This window comes from Apium graveolens, chromosome 2 (assembly GCF_009905375.1).
Source record: "Apium graveolens cultivar Ventura chromosome 2, ASM990537v1, whole genome shotgun sequence".
In the NCBI taxonomy this organism is placed as follows: Eukaryota; Viridiplantae; Streptophyta; class Magnoliopsida; order Apiales; family Apiaceae; genus Apium; species Apium graveolens.
Genome location: NC_133648.1, coordinates 241,535,387 through 241,559,812, shown reverse-complemented (window position 1 = coordinate 241,559,812; position 24,426 = coordinate 241,535,387). Strand labels below are relative to the sequence as shown.

Genomic DNA, 24,426 nt, shown 5'->3' with positions numbered 1-24,426 from the left:
TGTTTCTTAACCCTTTGACAGATGTTACTTGTGAGATCTCTCTGATGATAGATCCACTATTTACTTATTACATTCTTATTTGAGTTGAGTTAAATCCTCGAATATACAAATAGGCTATGCCATATGCCTTTCAATGAAGCAAACACTTGCTGACTATAATATAAAATTTGAAGTGATCTCAATATTATGTGATAATACGAGTGCTATTGATCTTAGAAAAAATCTCATATTACACTCAAGATCTAAACATATAGATGTGAGACATCACTTTTTACGTGATCATGTCAATAAAGGCGACATAAAAATGACTCATATAGATACTGAGTTCAATCTCGCTGACATATTCACAAAACCATTGAATTCCGAAAGATTCACTAAACTCTGCTTGGATTTAGGAATGTTGGAATCAATAAAATAGAAAGACAATGGAATTTTTATCTATCTTTTAGATATTTAAGCCTATCTCATGAAAAGGATATTTTCTCGATCGAGTTATTAAGTCTCGTAAATTCAGATTTGTCAATAAAGAAATTTATTGATCGGATTTAGTGAGATCTTATATAGCTTTGATTAACCGAGAAAATAAACTGTTCAAGTAATTATATAAATTACAATTGAGACTTATAAAGGCTAAATACATATATATATAATTATTTGGGCTATCAAAAATATTTTCAAAATATATATATATATATATATATTTTATTCTGAGAAAATATTATATTATATATATGATTAGTTGGGTTTATAAAAAAAAAACTATTTTCGAAATATATATACTAATAAATAATGTTTGGATTCAATATTATTATTTTTAAATCCATCCCAAACAATAGTCAAGGCCCAAAGTCATTATAAGACCCAAAAACATATCAATATATATACATATATATATATAACCCAGCCCAAAATCATTCTATTTCAGCCCATTTTTAAAAAACCTAGAAAATTAAAATGTTTTAATCTAGGCCATTGATCATTTGTTTAGATGAATCTAAGCCATCCATTTTGGTTAATATAAAACCGAATACACTGTTTCCACAGTGCACTCCTTGTCACTCCTAACCTTAGCCTCTTCTCTCATTTTTTCCGCCTCTTCCTTCTCTCTGTAAACCCTAGATCAAGTTCATCGTTTTCTTTCAAAAACTCGATGAATATATACAGATACTATGCTTATTTCTTATATCTCATCGTTTGTAACATACGATTGAAGGTTAATCATGTTTGGGTTGGAAAAAAGAATGATTTTAATGATAAAAATTGATGATTTTTATATGAATCCATCGAGAATCATCAAATCAAACATTCAAATCATATTTATATACATATATACTTTCATTTTGATTCGATTATAACTGATTTGATAAAACCCTAACCATTTTATTGAGATAATATGAAGGAGAAGAACGGAATCTAAGCTAAAATCAATCGGAGATAAAGAAAAATGGATGCATGCAGAGTTTTGGAAGTTGACTCAGTCCGTGACTGAGTCAACCAGGTAAGACCTATAAGCGAGGCCAGGCTACAGGCTCAGGTATGAACAGATCCAACCCTAAGTGAGTGTTAATGATTTAGGTTTTGTGAAATTGAAGATTTGAAGCATCTGTGATTGAAAATTATTGAAGTATATGTGCTATTTATGGAGAATACTTGAAAGATATGCTTGTTTCTTTTCGAAATAGATTTGGTTTATGAAAAAATTGAGAAAATCGAATTCAAATATAATTAATTACTTATACGAGATCATAAATCGATGTTAGTTGAGAAACTTCTTGAATTATGACTCTCGATTGATATGAACAAAACTTTATGTATTATAATTTTTGATAAAATTAAGTCAAACATGACTGATTGACCAAAATTGATGTATGTAACTTGTATATGAACTTTTGATTGAGATACAACTTTGTTTTGATCCAAAAATGGACTCTGTTTTTGTGTTATCTGGGAAAATCAAGTTGAGTGTAAGTGTTTAAACATATGTGATTATAACTTGATGTAGACATATGTGTGTGTAATTGTATTTTAGGTATGTCACTGATTTGATTAAAACAAAACTCCAGGTGTGATTTATTAGGTGAAATCAAGACTACAGTTGATTATGTGCTATTTGTGATCAAAATTGATATATGTGTGAATTGTTAGTAAATTCCTGTGCAAAATGTATCTTGACTTGAGTTAACTGCTATTCTGGGTATAACAGTTCTGAATGAATTGAAAACAAATGGATAATGATAAACTGTGGTTAATATGAACACTTAGATCTGTAAACATTGTTTTAAATGTAATTGTATCTTAATTAAGATAATCATGTTGATTTGATTTTGATATAACCAAATGCTCTGTGATTAGGTAGACATATATTCATTTGATTCAATTCAAAATATGAACTGTCTTTAGATATGAACTGATTTGGTATAAACTGATTAAGTGTGAACTTTTCTTGATATAATCTGACTCAATGTGTAAGATGCATAGATAATACTTTATATTGTACAATCTAAAGAATCTATGTGATCTTATTGAAACAGATATTTTGTTCACTTAATCAAAAATAACTCAGGCTTGGTTATACTCAATAATTTGATAAAGTCATGTTAACTGATCAACTTGTTATTTAGGAATGCACACTGATCCAGGGTTGTGTTAATGTTTATGAGAATTATGTGCTTAACAGTGTATCATGTATCTGGACTCATTGTATCCTATCAGTATCTACTTGAATCAATCTACAATGTGTCATGTGCTTGTGATCTTTTGAAATCTGTGCACTTGTTTGCTCTGTCAGATTTATTTGAATTCAAAATGTGATATACTTCTTGATTCATTGAACTTCTGTGTACTTCAATCTTTATCTTTACCTGTATATATGAACTCTTGTACACTATGATTGATTATACAGTGATGATTTAATGTAGAGTTAATATATGAATTCAAAGGCTTAAAGCAAGTAATTGAAATACAAGCACACACTGCCCTCACAGAAAGACCTGGCAGGGGAGCCATGAGCACCTCTGTATCTGGATCAATGCTGTGATTAATGGCCACTTAAAGATCTTAAAAAAAACTCTAAAATGCTATGAAGAAATTATGTTTAAATCTGACTTAGTGTTTATTCTGTGTGATTATGTGATATTAATTACTATTTTAATTAAATGGAATTCCACATGTATTATAAATGCATCAGTTGTGTTAAATGTGATATTATTCTCATTTATTCCTTATCATTTAACATAAGCTACCTATAGATATAAATGCATTATTCTGTGTTAAAAACAAATAGGTTATTCCATTAATTTCTTTAAAAAGGTGTTACACTTTCTGCATATTCAAGACAACAAACTGAACATTCTTAAATGCACAATTTGTCATCTTACTAGAGTCTATGTGTTAGGGTATGCTGCACTTCACCTTTATGTCACACAGTTTCTCAAAATCTGTGCACTATGTACTTGAAATAGTTTTAAAATAGTATAATTAGGCACTTCATGTCACTATTTGCCTTTAACTGCTATAAATATATCATGTCCTAGAATAACTAAGTAAATACCTAGGATTTGGACTTATGTGACACAACATAATTTGGCAAACTGCACTTAATGATAAACACTATTCATGAAGAGTAAAAGTGACTTTGAAATGAAATTATTTTCTAAACTGATCTTGGATTTTGTGCAATGTGCATGCATATATACCTGTTACTTGCTGCATTCACACACACTTAGTCAAAGCTTATCTTCTCTACTTTACAAGTCATGAATCCAAATGCAATGCCATATTAACCTAGACCAAGACCAACCATAACCAATCCATATCTACTTCAAGATATGGAAAAGAAACAGTTTATCCACCACGAAAATTCTTCCTTCAAAACTGTAAACACTTCCCAGTCCAGAAACCCTAACCAAAGAGCCCTGTACAAGAACCCAAGAAAAGGATTTAGAAATCATACCATTCCATTCTATCAAAGCAGAAAATTCCAAATCCCAAATGCTCAAAACCCTAGACCCTCTAAGCCTTTTCAAACTAGGGTATACACTAGGAAATCAAACCTCATAAATGAACCAAACACAAACATAAACACAAACAGTTCCAAACCCCCTCCTCCAGACCTTGCAAACCCTTCCAACTCAAAGAAATACCTAGACCTTATCCAAAATGTCCATCTTGGCATTTGTGTGAATCTGACTGGTGAAGTTGAGAAGGTAATCAGAACTGCTAAATGGTATGGGTTAGTCTTTCATTTGTGTAGACAGTACTTCATACATTTGATGGGTGAATTCTATTGCAACATGAATATCATAAAGGGAGTATATGGTGTGCTGCATTTTACTACCACTGTGAACAAGAAGGTTATTTGCATTGATAACAAGAGTCTAAATAGAGATTTGCATTTACCTTTACACTTGTGTGAACTTCCTTGTCATTATATTTATTCCTTGTTTGTGTTTAATAAAGCTGAGTATGAGTTAATGTTGGGTGTCCTCTGTGAGTCTGATGTACCTTTGGGGTTGTGTGATGTTAAACGTGGTATCCATTTTAAGCATTTTAAAGGGGTATTTCAACACTTAGCTTTAATAATTAGGGCCAATGTGTTACCTAAGCCTAATCAAAGCAAGTATTTTGACTTTTATGATGTCAAACTCATTTACCTCCTTTATAATAACAAGATAAACTTCAGTATATCCTATGTAATCTTGTTAAACATGATAAATGCTAATCTGGTAGGATACATACCCTATGGTCTCCTCATTACATGTTTCTTTCTTATGTGTAATGTTCACCTTCCTGAAAAATTTGCTTACTTGGGTGATTCTCATATCACCAAAGACCATATAAGACCTCAGATCTCCCTTACAACCTGTGAACCTCAAGAGGTTGAACCTACTGTACTTCCTCCAGTACTTAGAGAAGAAGATATCTTCCTCTCAAATTATGAGTCTGTGAGAGTCATGATTAGTGAGCTTAAAACTGAACTTAAAAGGGTTAAAACGGAAAATAAGGAGATTAAGGACAAGGTGGCTTACCTAGAAAGTGTAACTATATCCTGTAAGAATAGGATTTCCTATTTAGAGAACCTAGCTGGATCAAACCTAGGGGAACCTAGTTTGACTGACCTAGAGATTGTGAACTCATTCCAAGTTCCAATCTCTAATGACTTAGATATGGTTCAAAAATTAGAGGATATAGGCTTGGATGCTAGAGGACCCCCCATTGAACTCTTACCTGATCTGATTCATGTTTGTGATGTGGATGGAAATGTGGTTGGATGATCTATGTTTGCTGAACTTGAAGTGATGTTTGATTCTGTGCTACCTAACTCTGCTGATCTGATGTTAACTTTTGTATCTTTAACTTTATTTGTAATGATGGAACTAGATGTTGAACTTGTAATTCTCTTGAGTGTATGCACTCTTTTTGCTTTGTAACGTTAAGACAGGTGCAAATGTTTGTTCTCTTTAATCAGTGAACCACACTGATTGAAAAGGAACATTTTTGGCTTCTAGTGAATATAAAATTTGCATTCTGTTACATTCCCTTGCAATACTGTATTTATGCCTTATGAATCTCTAATATGCATCTACAGGTACTGTTGTCAATATACTAAATAGTTGTACTGATAAACTAAGGAAATGATTTCAGTTTGCTGATAATTGAGATAGTTAAGCAGTTTGATATCCTAGAACTACAACTACTTTGTTTAAATCTGACTAGTGTACTAACCAGTTGTATTCAGTCCACTAGTTCAAAGTATATATATATATATATGGATTAGCAACTGTGTATACTAATCATTTTGCAGATTAACAAGTTCATTTCTCAAAAACTCACACAGTGCACAAACAAAGTGTAAAAGAAGTGTATTTGATATTTACACACTCACACACATCACTCAGGTATGAAAGGTACACACTGTTGGACTTATTCAAACTGTATTGTAATAATTGTTTATTTAACTTATAACATGATAAGTTAGAATCAGTTTAGAATAATTTGAATGTAATAGTTGGTTCCTTAGAATGTAGTAGTGTTTATTCCATGTAAATTACCAGAACGGTTATGAGTTTAGATAAAAAGCACTGCAGTAGCATGTATTAGTCTTCTGGAAATGTAACAATACAAGACATAGAATGTATTAGGCTCTCACATGTGTAACAATTTCTATTGCAAGACTGTACTTTGTATTATTAAATCTGTACAACTCGACAGGGTCATACGTACTTCTACTAAAACATCATGCATGCAACTGAACTAAAATCAAGGATAAACAATTATATATGCTAGTTCAAGTTTAAAAGACTTGCGTAAAATAAGTTTGTATTTGCAGTAAAACTCTTTTTGTGATTGTTTAAAACAAAACTATGCTTTTTTCAAATGTCATAGTATGATTTAATCAAGGTCTAAAATCACAAAATTACATGCAATTGAACTTAGTTAAGGCTTACAAAGTTTGATATATATACTTGATAAATTCTTTAAATTGAAAAGTTATGCATGAAAAACTCGAATCACAAGACTAGTTTAAAAGGTATAAGTAAGTCAATGTTTTCTTAAAAAAAGAAGTTATATCTTTAAACTACAAATAGCATGTCTTAGCAGAGTCTTAAAATCCGAAATTGTGCATGCAACAAGGCCAAATAAAACGTGCATAAATGAATTACACTTAACATGTTTTCTTGATATAAGGACTATAAAACTATGATTGTTTGCTTCAAGCTATGTATACTTAACCAAAAAATTCCCATGCTTAATCAGAAATTAGACTGCATGAATGAAACTAAAAAACAATAAGAAACTACTTGCACTTCTTCACATATTCCATGTTTTAACATGATCATATAGTTTCTAAATTGGGATTCACCTACTTTTTGTTATCTTCCAAACAAAAGGGGAAGAGAATTTAAATGTTTTATTGTAAACTAAAGGGAAATAAAAAGGGAAAAGAGTACTTAAATGAATTTAGACCCCTCAATTTTTCAAATACCTAATTTTGCTAGATAATCACTATGCTTCAATATTTTTGAAATATCTAACAAGGTTTGACAAGATTAATCCTAAGAGAGGAATCAAGCTGAGTCCCATATATAGGAATCAACATGACGGAAATATGCATTTGGGGGAATTTTGAAAGTTCAGCACTAGATATCGAACTTTACATACAAAGTATATCATTCCAAAACTTCAGGTACACAATTTGTAAATTACTCTTACAAAAATGAGTAAAGTAAAGATGTCGATTAATATTTTATATATAAAGTAGATATAATGGAGCTTAATAGTGGATATAATTTCTTTTTAAATTATAAAAATTTTATTATTTTTGAAAAAATAATGTAAAGAATGGGATGGATATCCCAAAAAAAAGTATAAACAAATGAAAGGGGTAGAGTAAGTATTATATATGTTTTTACATAAAACTTGTATGTTTTACAATATAATCTATAAAATTTAATTCAGTATACTTCGGATTTGGTAAAATATTAAAAAGTGCATTCTCTGTATTGTTTATATAGTCAAATCTGATTTATTTTTAATTTGAACAAACATCATGTTACGGCTAGATCTTTGTGGATGCAAGAACACCCTTCGGTCGTCCAAGAACTTCATTAACCTTCGGTCTTAACCTGAAAAGGAAGCGAATGCGAGGGATTGTCTCGCCCGATTCACCTCCGGTGTGAGAATCGGTAATCTGAGTGTAGAATAGGTTTGAGGATACAAGAAAGTAGTGGAATATTTGAGTATGTCCAGAGACTGAGAGTTTCTTACTTCTGCCATCTATTTATACCCTTTAGACCTGTGTGATTAATACTCGTCCGTTATGTTAAAAATACGGATGAACGGTTGAGGAGGAAAAAATGGAGCTGTTTTAATCTCATACCTCCTCTAACGGCTGGCTGGTATTTCGGGCATTCGGTCTTGCAGTTTGGTGGGCCTTCGGCCCAAGGGTCCTTCTGGCCGTTGTGCCCTCATCCATTTGGCCTAATTGGGCCTATAGCTAACATATCCCTGTCTCTCGGTCAGTTCATCGGTCGTTCGATAGATATTCAATCTTGGCCCAGTTTGGGGTGAGAAATCCTAGGATTTCCCTTTTGTTTTTATGTTAGTTCGGCTGTACACGTAGAAGCATCATGGGGAATTGGGACCCATTAAAGTGGACAGTGGTCCCATCACAGTTATCCACGATCTCATCGTGGCCGTTAAAGTCCAACTGTCTCCATCTGGGCCGTTGATTTTAAAATGCCCAGGAACGGCTTTTGGCACCCAAACGTCTTTTTTTAGGCGCCTATGAAAGGATATCTTCGATATATTATTAATTTTGGTATTTGTATGATTAGACATAAAATTTAAGTACACTTAGATCCTCTCCATTAGGACATGATTTTAATTGATCCAGATCAAAGTCAAATAGTCAAACCAGCTAAATTATTTTCAAGACTATTTATAAAAGAGATATTCCATTATTCTAAAAATATTAAAAATTATATTTTATGGAATATATCTCTAAGGCAAGTTGATCAAATAAGAAATATCAAGTTATGATATTTTTAGATCACAGTTGCAACATCAATAAGGCAACAAGCTCGAATAAGGAATATATCAGAAATATTCTTTAGAGATCTCGTGCTAAATCAAAAATATTTTACTCTTCGCCCCTAAATATATTTTACATCTTTCAAAAGATTTTTTATTCAAATTTTATTAATATTCATGGTTGAAGTATTAATATCCATTTTTACACCCATCTGTGTGTTCGTAAAGTAATTTTTCCCTGTTTCGTAAAATCAGTATTTCTCGGAGAAAATTATTCAAAAATACTCAAAAATATTTCCCACCACTCAAATACATTTTATATATTGGGAAATATATTTTAAGTATCTATACAAGTCAAAACTTTGGTCAAAATATCCATCTCTTTCATTCAAAGACCAATAGTACTTTTATTCGGAAATAAAGGCTCACAGAACCTCTTTAAATCTAAATAAATACTTCCACATACTAGAATGACTTGAAATTTGGTATGAATCACTTAAATGGTATTTTATATGTATGGTAAAAGTTTCGTAGCGTTTCGAGAATTTTTGTCTTGGCACGAATTTCGAGGCAGTTAGTCCCGCGGTTGACCTAGCTACCATTGACCATTATTGACCAAACTTTGCAGGACATCATTTTATAATATTTAGATAATTATCAAATTTTTTATGATATTTATTTAAGAGTTTTTGGGGTGGTCATAATTAATGGTGCTTAATCCTTAATTAAAGTAATTAAAGAATGATTAAAAGAAAAGGAAAATATATATTTAATATATATCAGCTGAGATTTGAATGGATACTAGCTTGTGCTTCTTTCCCACTTGCAAAGAAACACAACATAATTGCCATGTCATCAATCCATGTGATACACTCCATCCACCATCAATTCCTTCTTAAATCTTAACCAAGCTATAAATAAACCCCCACCCCAACCCATTTTAACCAAGCTAAAGAGACAAATACTTGTTGGGAATTTTTCAAGAAGTGCCTCTCTTCATATCTTTCAAATTATATCCACACACTTCTTCTCAAAAACCTTCTCTCTCTTAAATATATACACATATACTTAAGGTTTTTGATATCCAAGCTTAGCTTCACCCAACCAAGCTTGTTCCCACCAAGTGAGCTCATCCACCACAACTTTCCGGCCTCCCGAAGGGCTGCCCAAGTTCGTTCATAGTGCCAAAATCCGGCCGAACCTCCGGCGAATTTTTCCGGTGAACTTTTCCAACCGTTTTCCAAAAGTGGTGAGTTTTTAGCTTCTTCTTTGGTTTTATTTATTTTGAGCTTTGTACTTAATTTCTCTACTTCATCTCAAGCTCTAATACAAGATCTCCTATAAAGAAGGTTCTCTAAGAAAAGAGAATGAAGATCCGAACTCAGAATTCGAATAAGTACTTGATCTTCAAACCGAAGCTCTAAACGAAGAAGATCTATAATATACAAGTACTTAAATCTCTAAATAACTCCTCACGGGTGAGATTTCATAAATCTCTAAATAACTCCTCACGAGTGAGATTTCATATTTTACATCGCGAGTTGGTCAATTACTTGCACTTTATTTATCTCGACCTTGACCAACATATTCCGTGAATATAGTGTAATTACGAAAGGTATCATTTTATAATCTCGCTAACATCTCTAGTGTTCTGAGAAATTATAAATCGATCAATAGTGATCTTCATAATTTTGTCAATCACACGAGTTGGCCAATTACTCGCACTTCTATTATTTGAATCTTGGCCAACGCATAGTTCGTATATATAGTCCAATTACGAAAGATATCGTATAATCCCCTTCTAGCACCTTAGTGTTCCGTGGGGTTTTTATTCGATATATATAAACTTCGTAATCATCTGTCTAAGCTTCAAAGGTGGATTTAATCACACGAGTTGACCAATTACTTTGCATTTCATTTATCTCGATCTTTGTCAATGCATAGTTCGTGTATATAGTATCATTACGAAAGGTATCACTTATAACCCCTTCTAGCATCTTCAGTGTTCCGGGGGATTATAAGTCGATCAATAGTAAAGTTCGTAATCATCCACCTAAACTTCAAAAGCACAAATTCAAAGCCAATTACTTGCACTTCTATTATTTGGACCTTGGCTAAGAATCATAGAACCTATAAAGTTGCTTGAAGTTAAAAGTATACTTTGACCAATAATCGCCAAATCATAAGTATACTAAATCCATAAGCCTAAGAGCTTAAAAGGATAGGTACAATTCCGAGATTGTAACCAAAGTATTCTTCAATCCATAAATAAATAATCGAAAGAAGAAGAATATAAAAGAAGTCATAAGCCATCGTGCTTATACATATATACAAGACTTCTTATTATTCCGATAAACATATATTTTACAAAGACGGAGTAATCATAAGTATACTTGACACATAAATATATATTCTGAGTTAATATACGTATTGAGCTTGAAGATCAAAGAAGTCATAATCCATATTGATTATACATATAAAGGATTTCTTATATTACTTCGATTAACATATAATCCATAGAGACGGAGTAATCAAAAGTATACTTGATATAACATTTTATATCTCAAGTCAAGTATACATATAGAGTATTAATATTCTTAATTGAATATTATACTATCTTTTGGCCTAGTACCGTAACATAATAGTTCAACACATATTTTCTCTATACTTTGTATATTATGGATTCTCTTATTAGTTTCGCAGTGAGGTAACGTGACGTGAGGTGATCTTCGTTCTAAGACCCAAGTCTCATACGCACTAGCGGGGAGTTAGTCGTATTTGCACCGTGAAGAAGAGGAAAGACCCAAGACCGGATACTAAGATCCGAGACCGGTGAAAGCTAAGGAAGCCAAGTCCACACAAGGGATCTACATCAACTTTGAAGAGATAGCGGGGAGTTATTATCTAAGATAAGTTGTGTAGGAATTACATTTATTTTGAGGTGGTGACCCTTGTGTTACGCACCAAGATAAATATTTGTAAGGGTGTAAAGGCTTCTCCGCCTACTAAAGGAGCGAGTTTATATTAAGGGAAAATCCCGAGTCCGAGAGAGGAGCTCGGGGACTGGAGTAGGGGTGAGGGGATCTATTAGAGGTTGCGCCAGGATAAAATCGTTGTGTGGTATTTTCTTTCCTTGCACTTTATTTTCCGCACATATAAACTGCATAATCACTCGGTAAAGTTTTAAAAAGAGATAACATTATTTTAAAACGCCATAATAAATTTTAAATTGGTAATTAAGCTATTCAATCCCCCTTCTAGCTTAATATAGCCCTCATACGGGACCTAACAACCTATATATGAAGCCCATTTGCCATTTGTTCCGTTCCTTACCCTTTTCTCCATAGTAAAGACTAGGAAAAAATCTCTCCAACCATCCCATTTTTAGACCCTTTGCAAGTGATCAAGACGGGCAACATCAAATCCATATTTCCAGATCATCATATCTTCTTTGCTCAGCACCTCGAAATTACTACGTCTTCTTTTTTCTTAACTGGTAACTTTTGCATGTTTTCCATTTCTTTTGTTTTATAAATTGGTAAAATGGGTTTTAGGGGGTTCAATTTTTGTGCTTGTTGTGTATAAATGGAGAGAAATAGAAGTATTGTCTTGTGTTTTTATTGGGTTTTCCTTTGTGTGGGCTTTTTTTTTATTTTCTCTGGGGGCTTTTTGGGTTAAAGACGGTATGCGAGGTGTTCTTGGGCAAGGACTTCCTTCGGATATTTATACCTTAGAACATCCTATTGTGTAAGACATGCCTTTACATAACAAGACTAAGTCACTTTGATAATCTCAAGATTTAGTTGACTTGTAATTTTATGTATTATGTAGTGATGTTTCTTGAATCTATAAATTTGTTAAGTAGACTGGACTGAAATATTTTTCTGGTAAACAACCAACAAGGTAGGAATAAGTTTCTGGAAGAAGATCAAGCCTGGTCATACCTCTGAATGAAGTAAACTTCTTGGTGAAGAATAATGATGTGGGTTGAAAAATATTCTAAGTCAAATATCAAGAAGTCTCAGATCAAGCTATGTCGAGATGTCTATCAAGAAGTCAAAATAAATTATACTTTAAGAGATGTCACTATACTTGTAGAAAAGTCATTCTACTTGTATATATGTTATTCTACTTGTAGAGAAGTCCAAGACATGTAGAGATGTAGAGATATCGACAACTCAAAACTGCATGTAGAGAAGTCGAGATATCGACAAGTCAAAACTGCATGTAGAGAAGTTGAGATATCGACAAGTCAAAATTCCTGAATTTTTTCCAGTACCCATTTCTTCATTTCCTACGCTGAAATTTGGATAACTATATTTCAAGGGTTTCCTGAATTTTTCATCTGGTATGATGATTTCTTTGCTTAATGTACATGTCTGAAGAGCATCAAGAATTTCTTTATTGCAAGGACAATCTTGAATAATAATTTTTATTTCCTTGATAATCTTTGCTACTGCAGCTTCAATGCTATCATTATATTGCTGATTTATAAGCAACTTAAGAATTTCTTCTAACTGTGGCTTAATCACCTTGTTGAAATCTTCTTGTAAATCATTAAGGCTCATCCTAAGATCTTCCTAAGGTATTCTTAGATTTCTCCTAATTTAGAGGTAAAATCTAGAACTTCCTTTCTAAATATAGGTATGTCGTGCTTGTTATTGCAAAGTCGTTCTACCTGTACAGCTAATCTTTTGATTTCTTCGTTATTATTAACTGAAATATTCATAATTTTAGCATTTTGCTCTGTTAAAAGATTTTTCATATCTTCTAACTTCTTACTACTGCTGCTACCACTACTATTACTCTCACTTCTGTAAAAGTAGGTGGCACAATATTTTCCAAAGACACTCGAGCGTTTTGAAAATTTATCACTGGGGTCTTTATTGAGCCCAAAATAGGACAGAATCTCATAGACTCCAAGGAGTATTCTTCCTGTAATCTGGTTAAGATTATTAGTAGATGTAATTATAGTAGTAATTCTAGCACTACTTGGAAGACTGCTGAAGATGAAGTTCTTCGGCTCTTTTCCTTGTCCTTCATACAATCTTTTGAAGTTAAGGATCTTTCTTTTTTTTTGTAAATGTGAGGGTTTGTGGCTAAAGAATTAAACATTTAACTGAGAATTTCAAGCTTTTGGCATAAATTGTCTATTCTAGTAGAGACATTCCTTAAAAGGTAGTCAGTATTGAGGATTCTCCAATTAATAGATTTTTCCATCAAAAACTCATTCTAGGTTTTTCTCCTAAATGAGGTTTATTTCTAGCAATGTCTATTGCCCAAGAAGTCTCAAAAGGACTAATTTCCGAGAATTGCTTCTCTTCTACTGATCCTATATCAGAGAATACATCTTCTAACTCGATATATTCCGACTTTTTGTAGTCTATACTATGATGATTATTAGTCTAGGCGTAAGCTACAACATATGATATGCTAAAGACTTTATCTCCGGCATCCATAAGGTATTCTCTCTCGAACTGATGTACAAAAGATAAAATTGTGTCAAGATTTTTAGTATCTAGGCTAAGTCCAAACTTAAGGTAGACTGAGAACATGAATTTTTGGTATGCTAAGTTTCCTCTTGCAGCACCTAAAATACATTCTTTTCTGTTTTTGATTCTATTATCTATTAAAACCATTTTAATAGGTGAATCAATTCCTTCTTGAAACTCTAATTTTAACAAAATCTTAACAGATCCTAGATGGACGGTGCTGATGGTTGATCTAATCTTAGAGTCAATTTTTAAAAGGTTTTTCTTAATCTCTTCTCTATTGATAAGTGAGAGGAAAACAGAACATTTAGTATCTTTTATGTCCACATGCATTTTTTTGTGCTGACTAAATAAAAGATATTATTTTTTATTTTCAGAATATTTAAAGAAAAAGGAATTCTAAATATTTTTTCTTTTTTAATATCAAGTGTTAAACTCTTGATTTTTGAAAGTATTTCTCGCTTAACAAGAAAGTTTCCTTGAAATCCATTTTCATTTTCAGAAAAATCTCTTTCAAAATCTTGATTCTCATCAGGATTTTGATGATCATCATTCTCCCATTCTCTTAAAAAACTCATGGCTCTGATACCAAGTATGCGTATAAAGACACATAACTAGTCTAGTCCACCTGGTCTAGGACGAAAGGTCCTAAAGACCATAAATGTGTACCTAAATATTTAGGTAACCATTTATGGTCTTTAGGACCTTCCGTCCTGGACCAGGTGGACTAGACTAGTTCTTGTCTATCAGTACTTGATGATCAGCAGTTGATTTCATCAGGACTTAATCACTTCAGTAGATATTCGGGAAGTAAAAGGATTGCAGAATTCAAGGTGGTGAAGAACTTTATTCAGAAGCAATCATACATGAATATGTATTAGGTTTTTTTATTGTAATAGAATATAACTCCTTATTGATTATGTAACTCTGCACTATATAAGCACAGATTAAGTTTACAATATACGTGTCTCGAATTGTTATATCTTTCATGTAACCTAGCAGCTCTCAAGGATAATTGTTCATCATTTGAGAGAGTACTATTGTAATAGTTTTTATCAGATTAATATATAAACTGTTGATTTTGTCAAAACTTTATCGAATTGTTTGAATAAACTATATTCACCCACCCTACAGTTGATTACAGATCTAACAGGAGGGAATCATAAAGAGAGGAGTGAAGCTTTTTACCTTTGTAGGAGTCTAGCCCCGCCGTGAGAAAGCCCATAGCTTTAACCTTGTCCAAATTGGTGACTATTCCAACTTCTTTCTTGAACCGAGCCAGATAGTCCCCAAGTTCTTCGTTCGCCCTTTGTCTGCAGTGAACGAAAGCTTTAGTGTCCTTGTCCTTTCGACATAGGTGGGAGTAATATTTCAGAAACTTCCTCTTTAGTTGTTTGTACGAACCGATGAACATTGGCTTGAGGAATTTGTACCTCATTGAGGTCCATCCCTTCAGGTATGTTTTGAACATCTTACACAACATGATGTTATTATGACCCATCCCCATCATAAGCAGCTCGTACTTGTCACAATGGTCTTCGGGGTCGCAATTTCCATTGAATTCGCTCATCTTCGGAAACTGCCTCTCTTCGCCTAGCGGGGGCTGATATTGCTCAATTTTCTCCGTCATAATCGGCTCCCGATAGACTCTCATGTCGTCAAACATAGCTTTCTCCAGCCTACTAAACCTGATTTGGGACCCGTCGGGTTCTTCGTCTGAATCTGAAGAATAATAGGTCTTTGGACGTTTCCTCCTGGGGTTTGAATCAGAGTCAGACTCATCTTTTTCATCATACCCCCTTCGGAATTTCCTGGGTTTGGTGACCATAGTGCCATCAGCCTTCATCTCCTCACGGAGTGCTTTCTCCTACAGCTCAACTTCCTCCCTTTGGAGTAGTAGAGCTTTCAATCGAAGTGCATCAGCTTTCCTTCGTTTCGCCCTGACTTGGGCTTCTTTTTTCTCCTGTTCGATCTGCTTTTCTTTTCCCCTTTCAGTGGCTGTTGTCTCAACCCTGATTTTTAGCAACAAAGTTTCTTCCTCAGGGGTCAGTTTGAGGACTCCGTCAGCGTTGACCAACGACTGCTTCGATGACTGTCCTCCGTCATGAGGAGGGAGTTCAGCCGGTCTCCAATCATTACTTGTGTTCATGCGTCATTCTCTTAGTAACTCATAACAATACTCTTATTTCCCATAGACGGCGCCAAAATGTTACGCCCAGATCTCTATGAATGCAAGAACACCTTTCGGTCGTCCAAAAACTTCCTTCGTTCTTAACCTGAAAAGAACTAGAATGCGAGAGATTATGCACCCTCCGATTCACCTCCGGTATGAGAATCAGTAATCTGAGTGTAGAATAGGTTTGAGAATACAAGAAAGTAGTAGAGTGTTTGGGTATGTCCAGGAAATTTAGAATTTCTTACTTCTGCTATCTATTTATATCCTTCAAACCTTAGTGATTAATGCTCATCCGTTATGCTAAAAATACGGACGAACGTTTGTGGAGTAAAAAATGGAGCCGTTTTAATCTCATAACTCCTCTAACGGTTGGCTGACATTTTGGGCCTTCAGTCTAGCAGTTGGGTGGGCTTTCGGCCCAAGGATCGTTCTGGCCACTGGGGCTTCGTCCATTGAGCCTTATTGGACCTATAGCTAACCCATCAAAAATTAGTTTTATTTCGAAAAACATCTAGACTTGCATTTCAATTTTGCAATTTACCCTGCTCCTTTACTGCTTGATCCTTACCGTCCTCAGTCAAAATTTAGTTGAATCTTAAACTAAACTACATATAGAGAAATGATAAGCATCATGTTATTCTCCCGAATTAGTAGATGTTTGATGAGTTAACCGGTTAGCATGAGAAATTCATTTTCATATTTTCAGAGCCAGCCCTGCAATCAACTGGAGTCATAAAGTTGAACTTAAAAGTTGTGTGTACTACTACTAGTACTGGGAACTGTTCTACCATTAATATTCCATGATTGTCTGTGCCGCTGCTGCTCCCTTGGACATTTCACATTTTTCTTGCTCGCCTATGGCTCGTTCAGTTATCTAACGGCTACTTGCCATAATTACTGTAAGAGGACCTTCAGAATTTCGGTATATAAAAATAATATACTCTACAAATAACACTTCCCAAAATAAAAATAGATAATCCCCTCTAGCCGCATATACCGAATATTTTACCTCATTTTTGTATTTTATTTTTTGAAGAATTCTTAATAGAGTTGATATATCCGTTGATATACGTTTGATTTGAGTACGAAATTTAAGAAAAATTGAAATGTTATAAAAAAAAGTAAAAAAAATGAGTAAAGTGACGGGAGCAATCAATATTTAATATATAAAATTGAATGAAATATCTCAAAAAAAAATGCATTTCTGGAGTAGTAAATCCTTTGGATATCACACTGAAATGGCTGCAAAAAAGGAGCATTAGGAGAATAAAAGTATTTGTATAATTTTGACTCTGGCACACATTTTCCTTCACTTTCTTCCTGCACTTTCCAGTCTACTGCACAATTTCTTTGAATTTCTTATATACAAAAATCGTCCACTAAGACCACAATTACCTTAAACCTTCCTTGGTATATAAACAATTCCTCCTTGGATGAAGCTAACAAAATTAACCTCCCTATATATGCACTCACTTTCATAGGTTGCAAGTAATTAGTACGCAATAGAAACATCAAATTAGTCGTTACATGGAAGCATTGAGCTTACTGAAATTCTGGAGCTCCACAAGTAAACGAAGACTCATTTGATTTATCAGTTACATATCCACAATGCGACTTTGACAAAGTTGTCAGAAAGAAAAACAAGTCTAGTATCGTCATCACCAGCCTTGACAATGACACTAACAAACAGTACGTCCACCAAAATTTGTCAAAATTAGACGGCCAGGACAATCCTAGTGCTTTAAATGCCAATGTCCTTTCACTAAACAAGTTTCAAACAAATTTCAAATCTCCAACTCCTGTTCTACTACTCGGATCATCTCCGAGGCTTCGTGTTTCCATGCTACGGTTTAAGAAATCGTCGAGTTTAGACAAAGCTGAGCTGAATCGCATCACTTCCATGGCTACTCCCAAGAGAGAACAGAGTTTTAAGAGTAAGAGAGATAAATCGGAAGATTCGTCATCAAATAAGTATTTGAAGTTGATAAAACAAGCTTCGAAAATTAAAATTTTCGATCAAGCAGTTTCTGCGAATTCTCCAGGGGATAGTGACAAACAAAAAGGCAATAGTTCGGCGGTGTTTAGACAAGTTGTTAAAAGTTTGATGAAGAGCAAATCGTCGGTGCGAACAGTGCCAGTGCCTGTGTGCCGGAGAGATGACTCGGCCTTGCAACAACAGGATGGTATTCAAAGCGCGATTCTTCATTGCAAGAGATCATATAGTTCATCTTCATCGTCCTCATCGTCTTTTTCAACAATTTCACAAGGTATATATAGATACAAGTAGAACCTCGATAAAGCTTTGATCCGTAGATGCAGTGTATTTTTATTCTCGACAAGTTACAAAAAAATTCCTGTCCTGAGTCTATTAATTTATTTTGCTTAAATTGTGTTTCAGAATGTACAGGATTTTCAAGATGTGCAAGTGAATCTTCTCATCAAAAGGCATCAAGTAATCATCAAAATGTATCTTCTGCCGAGCCCAAGGAGAAATCAAGTAGGTGATGCATTATGAAGCTCTGGTCATATTATCTTAGCATTAGAACATACTAAAGGAAATTAGTAGAATCGAGAAATTATTAACGAGATTACGAGATTGTCAAAGAAAAATACAGTGTTTGTAAAGACCAAAGTAATGTGTTTTTTATGTTTTGGTTTGTTAAAGTAGATAGTACTAGATACCATGACGAGATTATGTAAAATCTGTATTTCATAATTTACATTATTTTGACCTCTCAAAACTTCCTACCCTTCTGTGTATAATTTCGTAATATGTTTGGTTTGATTTGGTTTGGTAATATATAATTGTATAATTGATGAGAGAGATTCGTATGTGATTAGTCAGCCATATCATCATCATCATCAGTATTGATTTTGAGCAAAATTATACACTCCAATGAAGTTTATAAAAGAAAATATTCAAGATGAGAAAAACAAATTTCCATATTTTTTACTTTTTCTACCAAATTCTAGTTCAAATTTGCTGATCGAGGTGCACATGAATATTCGTAGTCTCAGAAACTCCGTGACTCTATGCTAGGCTGTAAGAAATTGTCTAGTTCAGAGAAAACATAACTTAATTTGGTAACTCTAAAGAGAGAACATGGCAGCTTGAAAAGCAGGAGAGAAAAATTGGAAGATTCATCATCAAAAAAGTATTTGAAGTTGATGAAGCAAGTTTGTAAAAGATTAATGAAGAACAAATCTCCCATACGAACAGTGCCAGAGCCTGTTGTAAGCAGGAGAGATGTCTCGGCGTTGCAACACCGTGATGGCGTTCAAAGTTGTTAAATATATGATCATGTTGGGGTCTTTCACTAACACGTTAAGATTTTAGATTAGAGAGTTACTTAACATGATTTCAGAGTTTAGGCTGTCACAAGAACTAAAATTCAATTCTTTGTCCCCCTAATATTTTCACAATTTATTTAGGATACGAAAGATAATTAATAGTTCAAAGATGGGCGCCCTTTATTGCAAGAATTCGTGCAGTTCATTGTCGTTGTCGTCAAATTCACGAGATACTAACTATTTACTCTAAGCATATAAGGGGATAGATACCGAATGATTAAGTTCGTGTCGTAATTGATCCAATTTTGCAATTCAGACTGTACACCACAGTCAAGATCTGCAAGTGAATCTGAATTTTTCTTATGAAAAAGGAGGCGATTGATTAACAAATCAAATCATCTACGGAATGAGAAATGAAAATAGATAGAATGCTATGAAGTTCTGAACCTGATTGATATGTTACAACTGTTGATAAAAATGTCAGTGAAGTCGAGAACAATGTAAGTGCTAACAAGTACCGTGTTTCTTGTATCTTTCTTGTTTAATATGATGCCATCGATTTTTAAAATTTATGATAATGTTAACCACTCAGACTCGTATTTTCTAATCAGATGAAAACGGCACGTCTACGTCATAAGTGTTGATATAATACTATACCACTCGCAACGATGAGACAGTTATATAATCAGGGGCTTCTGGACATTTTTGGGACATTTGAACACAAATTTCATTTTTTTAGCACAACTATTCAGATTCTTCCAAAAGTGGCACAGAACGCCACTTCCTCCGGGATTCAACCCCAGAGCCCCAGAAGAAGTGGCGTTATGGGGTAAATTAATTATTTTTTTTATTTTTTTTCTTTACTCCCGGATTGAATGGCATTTGTGTTAATTGTGATTAAATGTTTGTAAGTGGGAAATATGTAATGGAGACCTAGTTTTGAGTCTTCATATTAAATTGGGAAAAAATTATTTTGGTGTAATTTTTTGTTTGTTGGGTAGTCATGCAAGCCTATTTATAGTAGGTAATTTTTGTTTTTTTTAAAAAAAGTGTATGTATGACTTTTTGTACCCTCAAAAAGGGTAGTCGGCAACGAAAATATTCAATAAAGACCTAGTTTTGAGTCCTAATATTAAATTGGAAAAAAATTATGTTATTTTTTTTATTGGGGAGTTATGCAAGCCTATTTATAGTATGTAATATTTGAATTTTTTAAAAAAGTGTACATATGAACTTTTGTGACTTCAAAAAAGGATACCTTGGGAGTTGACAAAGAAATGTTTGGTAGTTTGTATTTTTTTTGCTGTAATAGAAGACAATAACATCTTTTAGTAAAAATAACAAGATGAAATCAACTTGTCAACTTTTAGAAGTCCGAATCTTCGGACATTCACGGGAGTAGGCACATGCAAATTTATGAAATGATTTGACAAGTCACTTTTGTTTTGAACTGCATGACAGAGGTGAATAATTTCATTTTAAAATTTATAGGGTGGATAATATCAATTATTTCCATATTCGTAACTGCACAACCTAATATTACATTTTGACCATGTAATATGGCTATAAATAGCTGCAAAACTATAAGCCATCAACTAAAGTTCCCCTTTGTAGTATATTAGTTTCTAAATTTTGAGGCTGCTACAGTCAGGTCATGGACAAGGGTAAGGGACACGCTAGTTCTGATATTCATGATTACGGGGAAGTTAATTGGTATAAATGGATCGAATCTCAAGCACGGGATGAAGCTCAACAAGCAGAAATTAGGGAGGTCAAACAATTTGTGAGAAGAATGCGAGGTATACGGGCCGCACAAGAATATGCCGTACGTGATAATGAACAGTTCGTTGGCTATGGGGAAATGCACTTGAAGTTTATGAAATCATCGATCGAGTATGAAGAAAATATTAATAAGAATTTCAACTCTGGTCATATTTCAAAGGAGGAACATGAGTACGAGTTAAATGAAATGTCTCGACATTACCACTTCATGGAGGACGAGCTTGAGATGAGGAAAAAGGAGTACGAGGATGCATACGCAAAGCGTAGGGCTGAAAGGATACGTGAAGAGCACAAGGAGTGGGATGAAAAATATGGGAAATATATCGTCAAACTTGGGGAATTTTCTCAAGGACACGATGATGCTGGTATGGCTACAACTATATGTCATGGAAATCAGGGGCCCCACGCATTTCCATCGCGTGATACTCGGTCGAGTACGTACGCCTCGACCCACGGATATGGGGAGGGAGGTCATATGCATACATCCCCTCACACACAAGAGGATGAGTACGTTGATGATGAGTTTGATGAGTACGTGGTAAATCTGGCGGATGACTGAAAAAAATGAGAGATTAATTTATTTTCCAATTTTCAGCTGTAATGTATTTCTCTTATTATATATTTACATAATCAATGTTCCCTTGCAATGTAATTTGTTCCTAAGATGAATGGAAAATGCACTCGTTATTGTAATTTTTTGTTTACTACTTTACAGAAACATTTGTACTAATTGTGATAATATTCCCAAAGTTGATGACTTTTTTAGAATTGGTTGTAAAATTTTTTTTTGGAAAAAGTTTGTTCCACGCAAAGGTATTTTTGGAAAAGTAAGTAGCACGTGAATCTTACAGGCATGTATTATTACTTGTTGGTAAATTTATGAGTTTTGACTACTCAGAAATGGAAGTATAAAATGATGATAAGGAAAATGACAAGGAAATGAGTTAGGTATCCCGTGAATACAAAGTAGAAAGCACATGCAACAGTTTGACTGAAGTTTTCACTAGTTAGAGATGAAAGTTAAAGAAGTTACTATTACGAATGCCAGTCTGCAACTGCAAAGTTGGAAGGGTCCTCCACAGATAGGTAGCCACATGCATACTGCAAGATAGTGAATAGTCTTGTCAAATGCAGTAGAAGTTGTAAAAGCTGTATGATGTGACAAATGAATGTTAACTGTTTCGAAATAGTATGAGACGTAATTAGCACGTGAATGTTACAAACATGTCTAGTTAATTTGTGTGGTCTTGCGTCCTTGTTTATTATGTAAATATGATATAGTTCGGAAGTTAATGTTGTATAGTAATAGAAGAGCAATGAGTTATACTCCTGGTGATATTATTTGAGCTACTGGTCGGAAATGGTTTTGTGATGACGATTTTAGATATTCAATGGATCCAAATTTACGTTACTCAAGAGGTTCAGTAATCACGATGCATAAGGAGTGTAACACCCCCAAATCCGGGGTCGGGGATCCGGGTTGTCACGAGTTCCATTTCCCTTAATAACACCCAATCTTAATAATTAATCAACTACTCTGTACTGTGACCCCACAATAAACACACACACCACAAGTTATAGTCTCAGAGATGAACATCCAAAAATAATCACAAGTCATTTTATTCCACAATTATCTGCCAATACACCTTAAAAGGTTTTCTGAATAAATTTACATTTTCTTTGCCATTATTACAATTCATATTATACATGAGTCTGGTACATCAAAAGTTGAAAGCCTAGCCTATTGGTAGTTCCTACCTCAGCTACAGCGGCATCAACGCTTCCCAAAGACTGCAGAACGTTTTCTAACCGCTTGCGAATCGGGAGCTTGGTCCTGTTCATCTTGTCTATCTGATATTGTGTGATGAAAGAAGAAGGCAAGGGTGAGCAACAAGCCCACCAAAATAATATATAATATGATTAACAATATATGAGCCTTCTCATAGTACTCATGAAAGTCTTGGTCAAAAGAAATGAACCAAGTTTGATATCTTAATGCGATGAAGTCGCAAAATATTCAGTATATATACATATATACTTTTCAAAATCTTGGAAGTCCTCTTCCATACATAATATACACAAAGTTCCAGTTTATAACTGTATAAAAAAAATATCGTTGCAAGGTGATCTCATATATCTAACCTTGTCTCAACGTTTTTCTGAAAGTCTCTGTCATTCATAAGACAACCATTAACTAGATATAAGTTTAAAACGGTGAAGTTACAAGATACTCCAATGTACTTATATCTTTTCCAAATACTACTTGAACTACCACCGTTCAAGTTATAATTAGTTTCAAAAGTTCATCACATAGATGAGACTACAAGACCAGATTTGAAATAGATTAAATCTTTTAAAATATCATCAAAATACAATGAAGTTACGAGATACTTCATTTGATGCAAACATCATTTTGAAAACTTGACCCTGCCAACACTCAACAATCGCCCAACCGTAGCCTTTCTATCGAAGTGCTCTGGGTAGTGTTGCAGAAATATCCAATTGGATGATGAACTCATTACGGGAGTTTGCCGCGCCAGGAAGACCACTTACGATGATCAGTCGTAGTAGTGCAACCCCACCATTTTCTACATGTAGAGGAGAACCTGTCGGATTTACTTGTCAACCGAACACTGAACTCCTAAGGAATGGACCGCCTTAGCGGAACTTCCAGGCCATTTGGGCCAATGTAATAAGGCTGGGCCGGCGCTACTCGACCACTTACGCCACTCCTAGTTCAGATGAAATCCATGACTCTGAAACGTAAAGCTCGTCCCCACTTTCCCCAAGTAGAAACTTGTTGATACAACTCCACCAAGAAGTCGTATCTAGTTGGAAAGGAAAACTCACCTATATTTCCCAGGCGATGCCTGTTAATGCATTAACTTGTTCCAAGAATTTTACTTCCCGAGTGTTGGGTAAGTAATCAAAAACTCTTTTATCAAGACAACAACCTTGTTGCGAATATAAAATACACCACAGAGCCGGATCCCTCTGGTTTTGAGCGAGTATTTAAATTCCCTTTTTAAAAGGAAGATCTTTAATATAAAAATGAGTTTTGGGATCCGCTCTAACTTTTGAAAATTATTTTAAAGACTTGAAAACACTTTAAAGAGTGTTTGGAATAATGCTGATTTAATAAAGTAAATCAGT

At 34.0% G+C, this 24,426-nt stretch overlaps 1 protein-coding gene across 1 annotated transcript; it reads left to right on the top strand.

Moving 5' to 3' along the window:
* The first annotated feature begins 17,656 nt into the window (after positions 1-17,656).
* Positions 17,657-18,902, top strand: LOC141706215 (membrane-associated kinase regulator 5-like). The gene is made up of 2 exons (XM_074509028.1): positions 17,657-18,467; positions 18,599-18,902. Exons 1-2 carry the CDS (start codon positions 18,041-18,043, stop codon positions 18,703-18,705), a joined length of 534 nt encoding a protein of 177 aa, XP_074365129.1. The 5' UTR covers positions 17,657-18,040; the 3' UTR covers positions 18,706-18,902.
* The last annotated feature ends 5,524 nt before the right edge of the window (positions 18,903-24,426 follow it).

Coding starts and splice junctions, on each gene's coding strand:
- LOC141706215 (XM_074509028.1), top strand. CDS start 18,041: ATGCTACGGTTTAAGAAATCGTCGAGTTTAGACAAAGCTGAGCTGAAT. Junction 18,468..18,598: donor TTTTTCAACAATTTCACAAG/GTATATATAGAT, acceptor ATTGTGTTTCAG/AATGTACAGGATTTTCAAGA.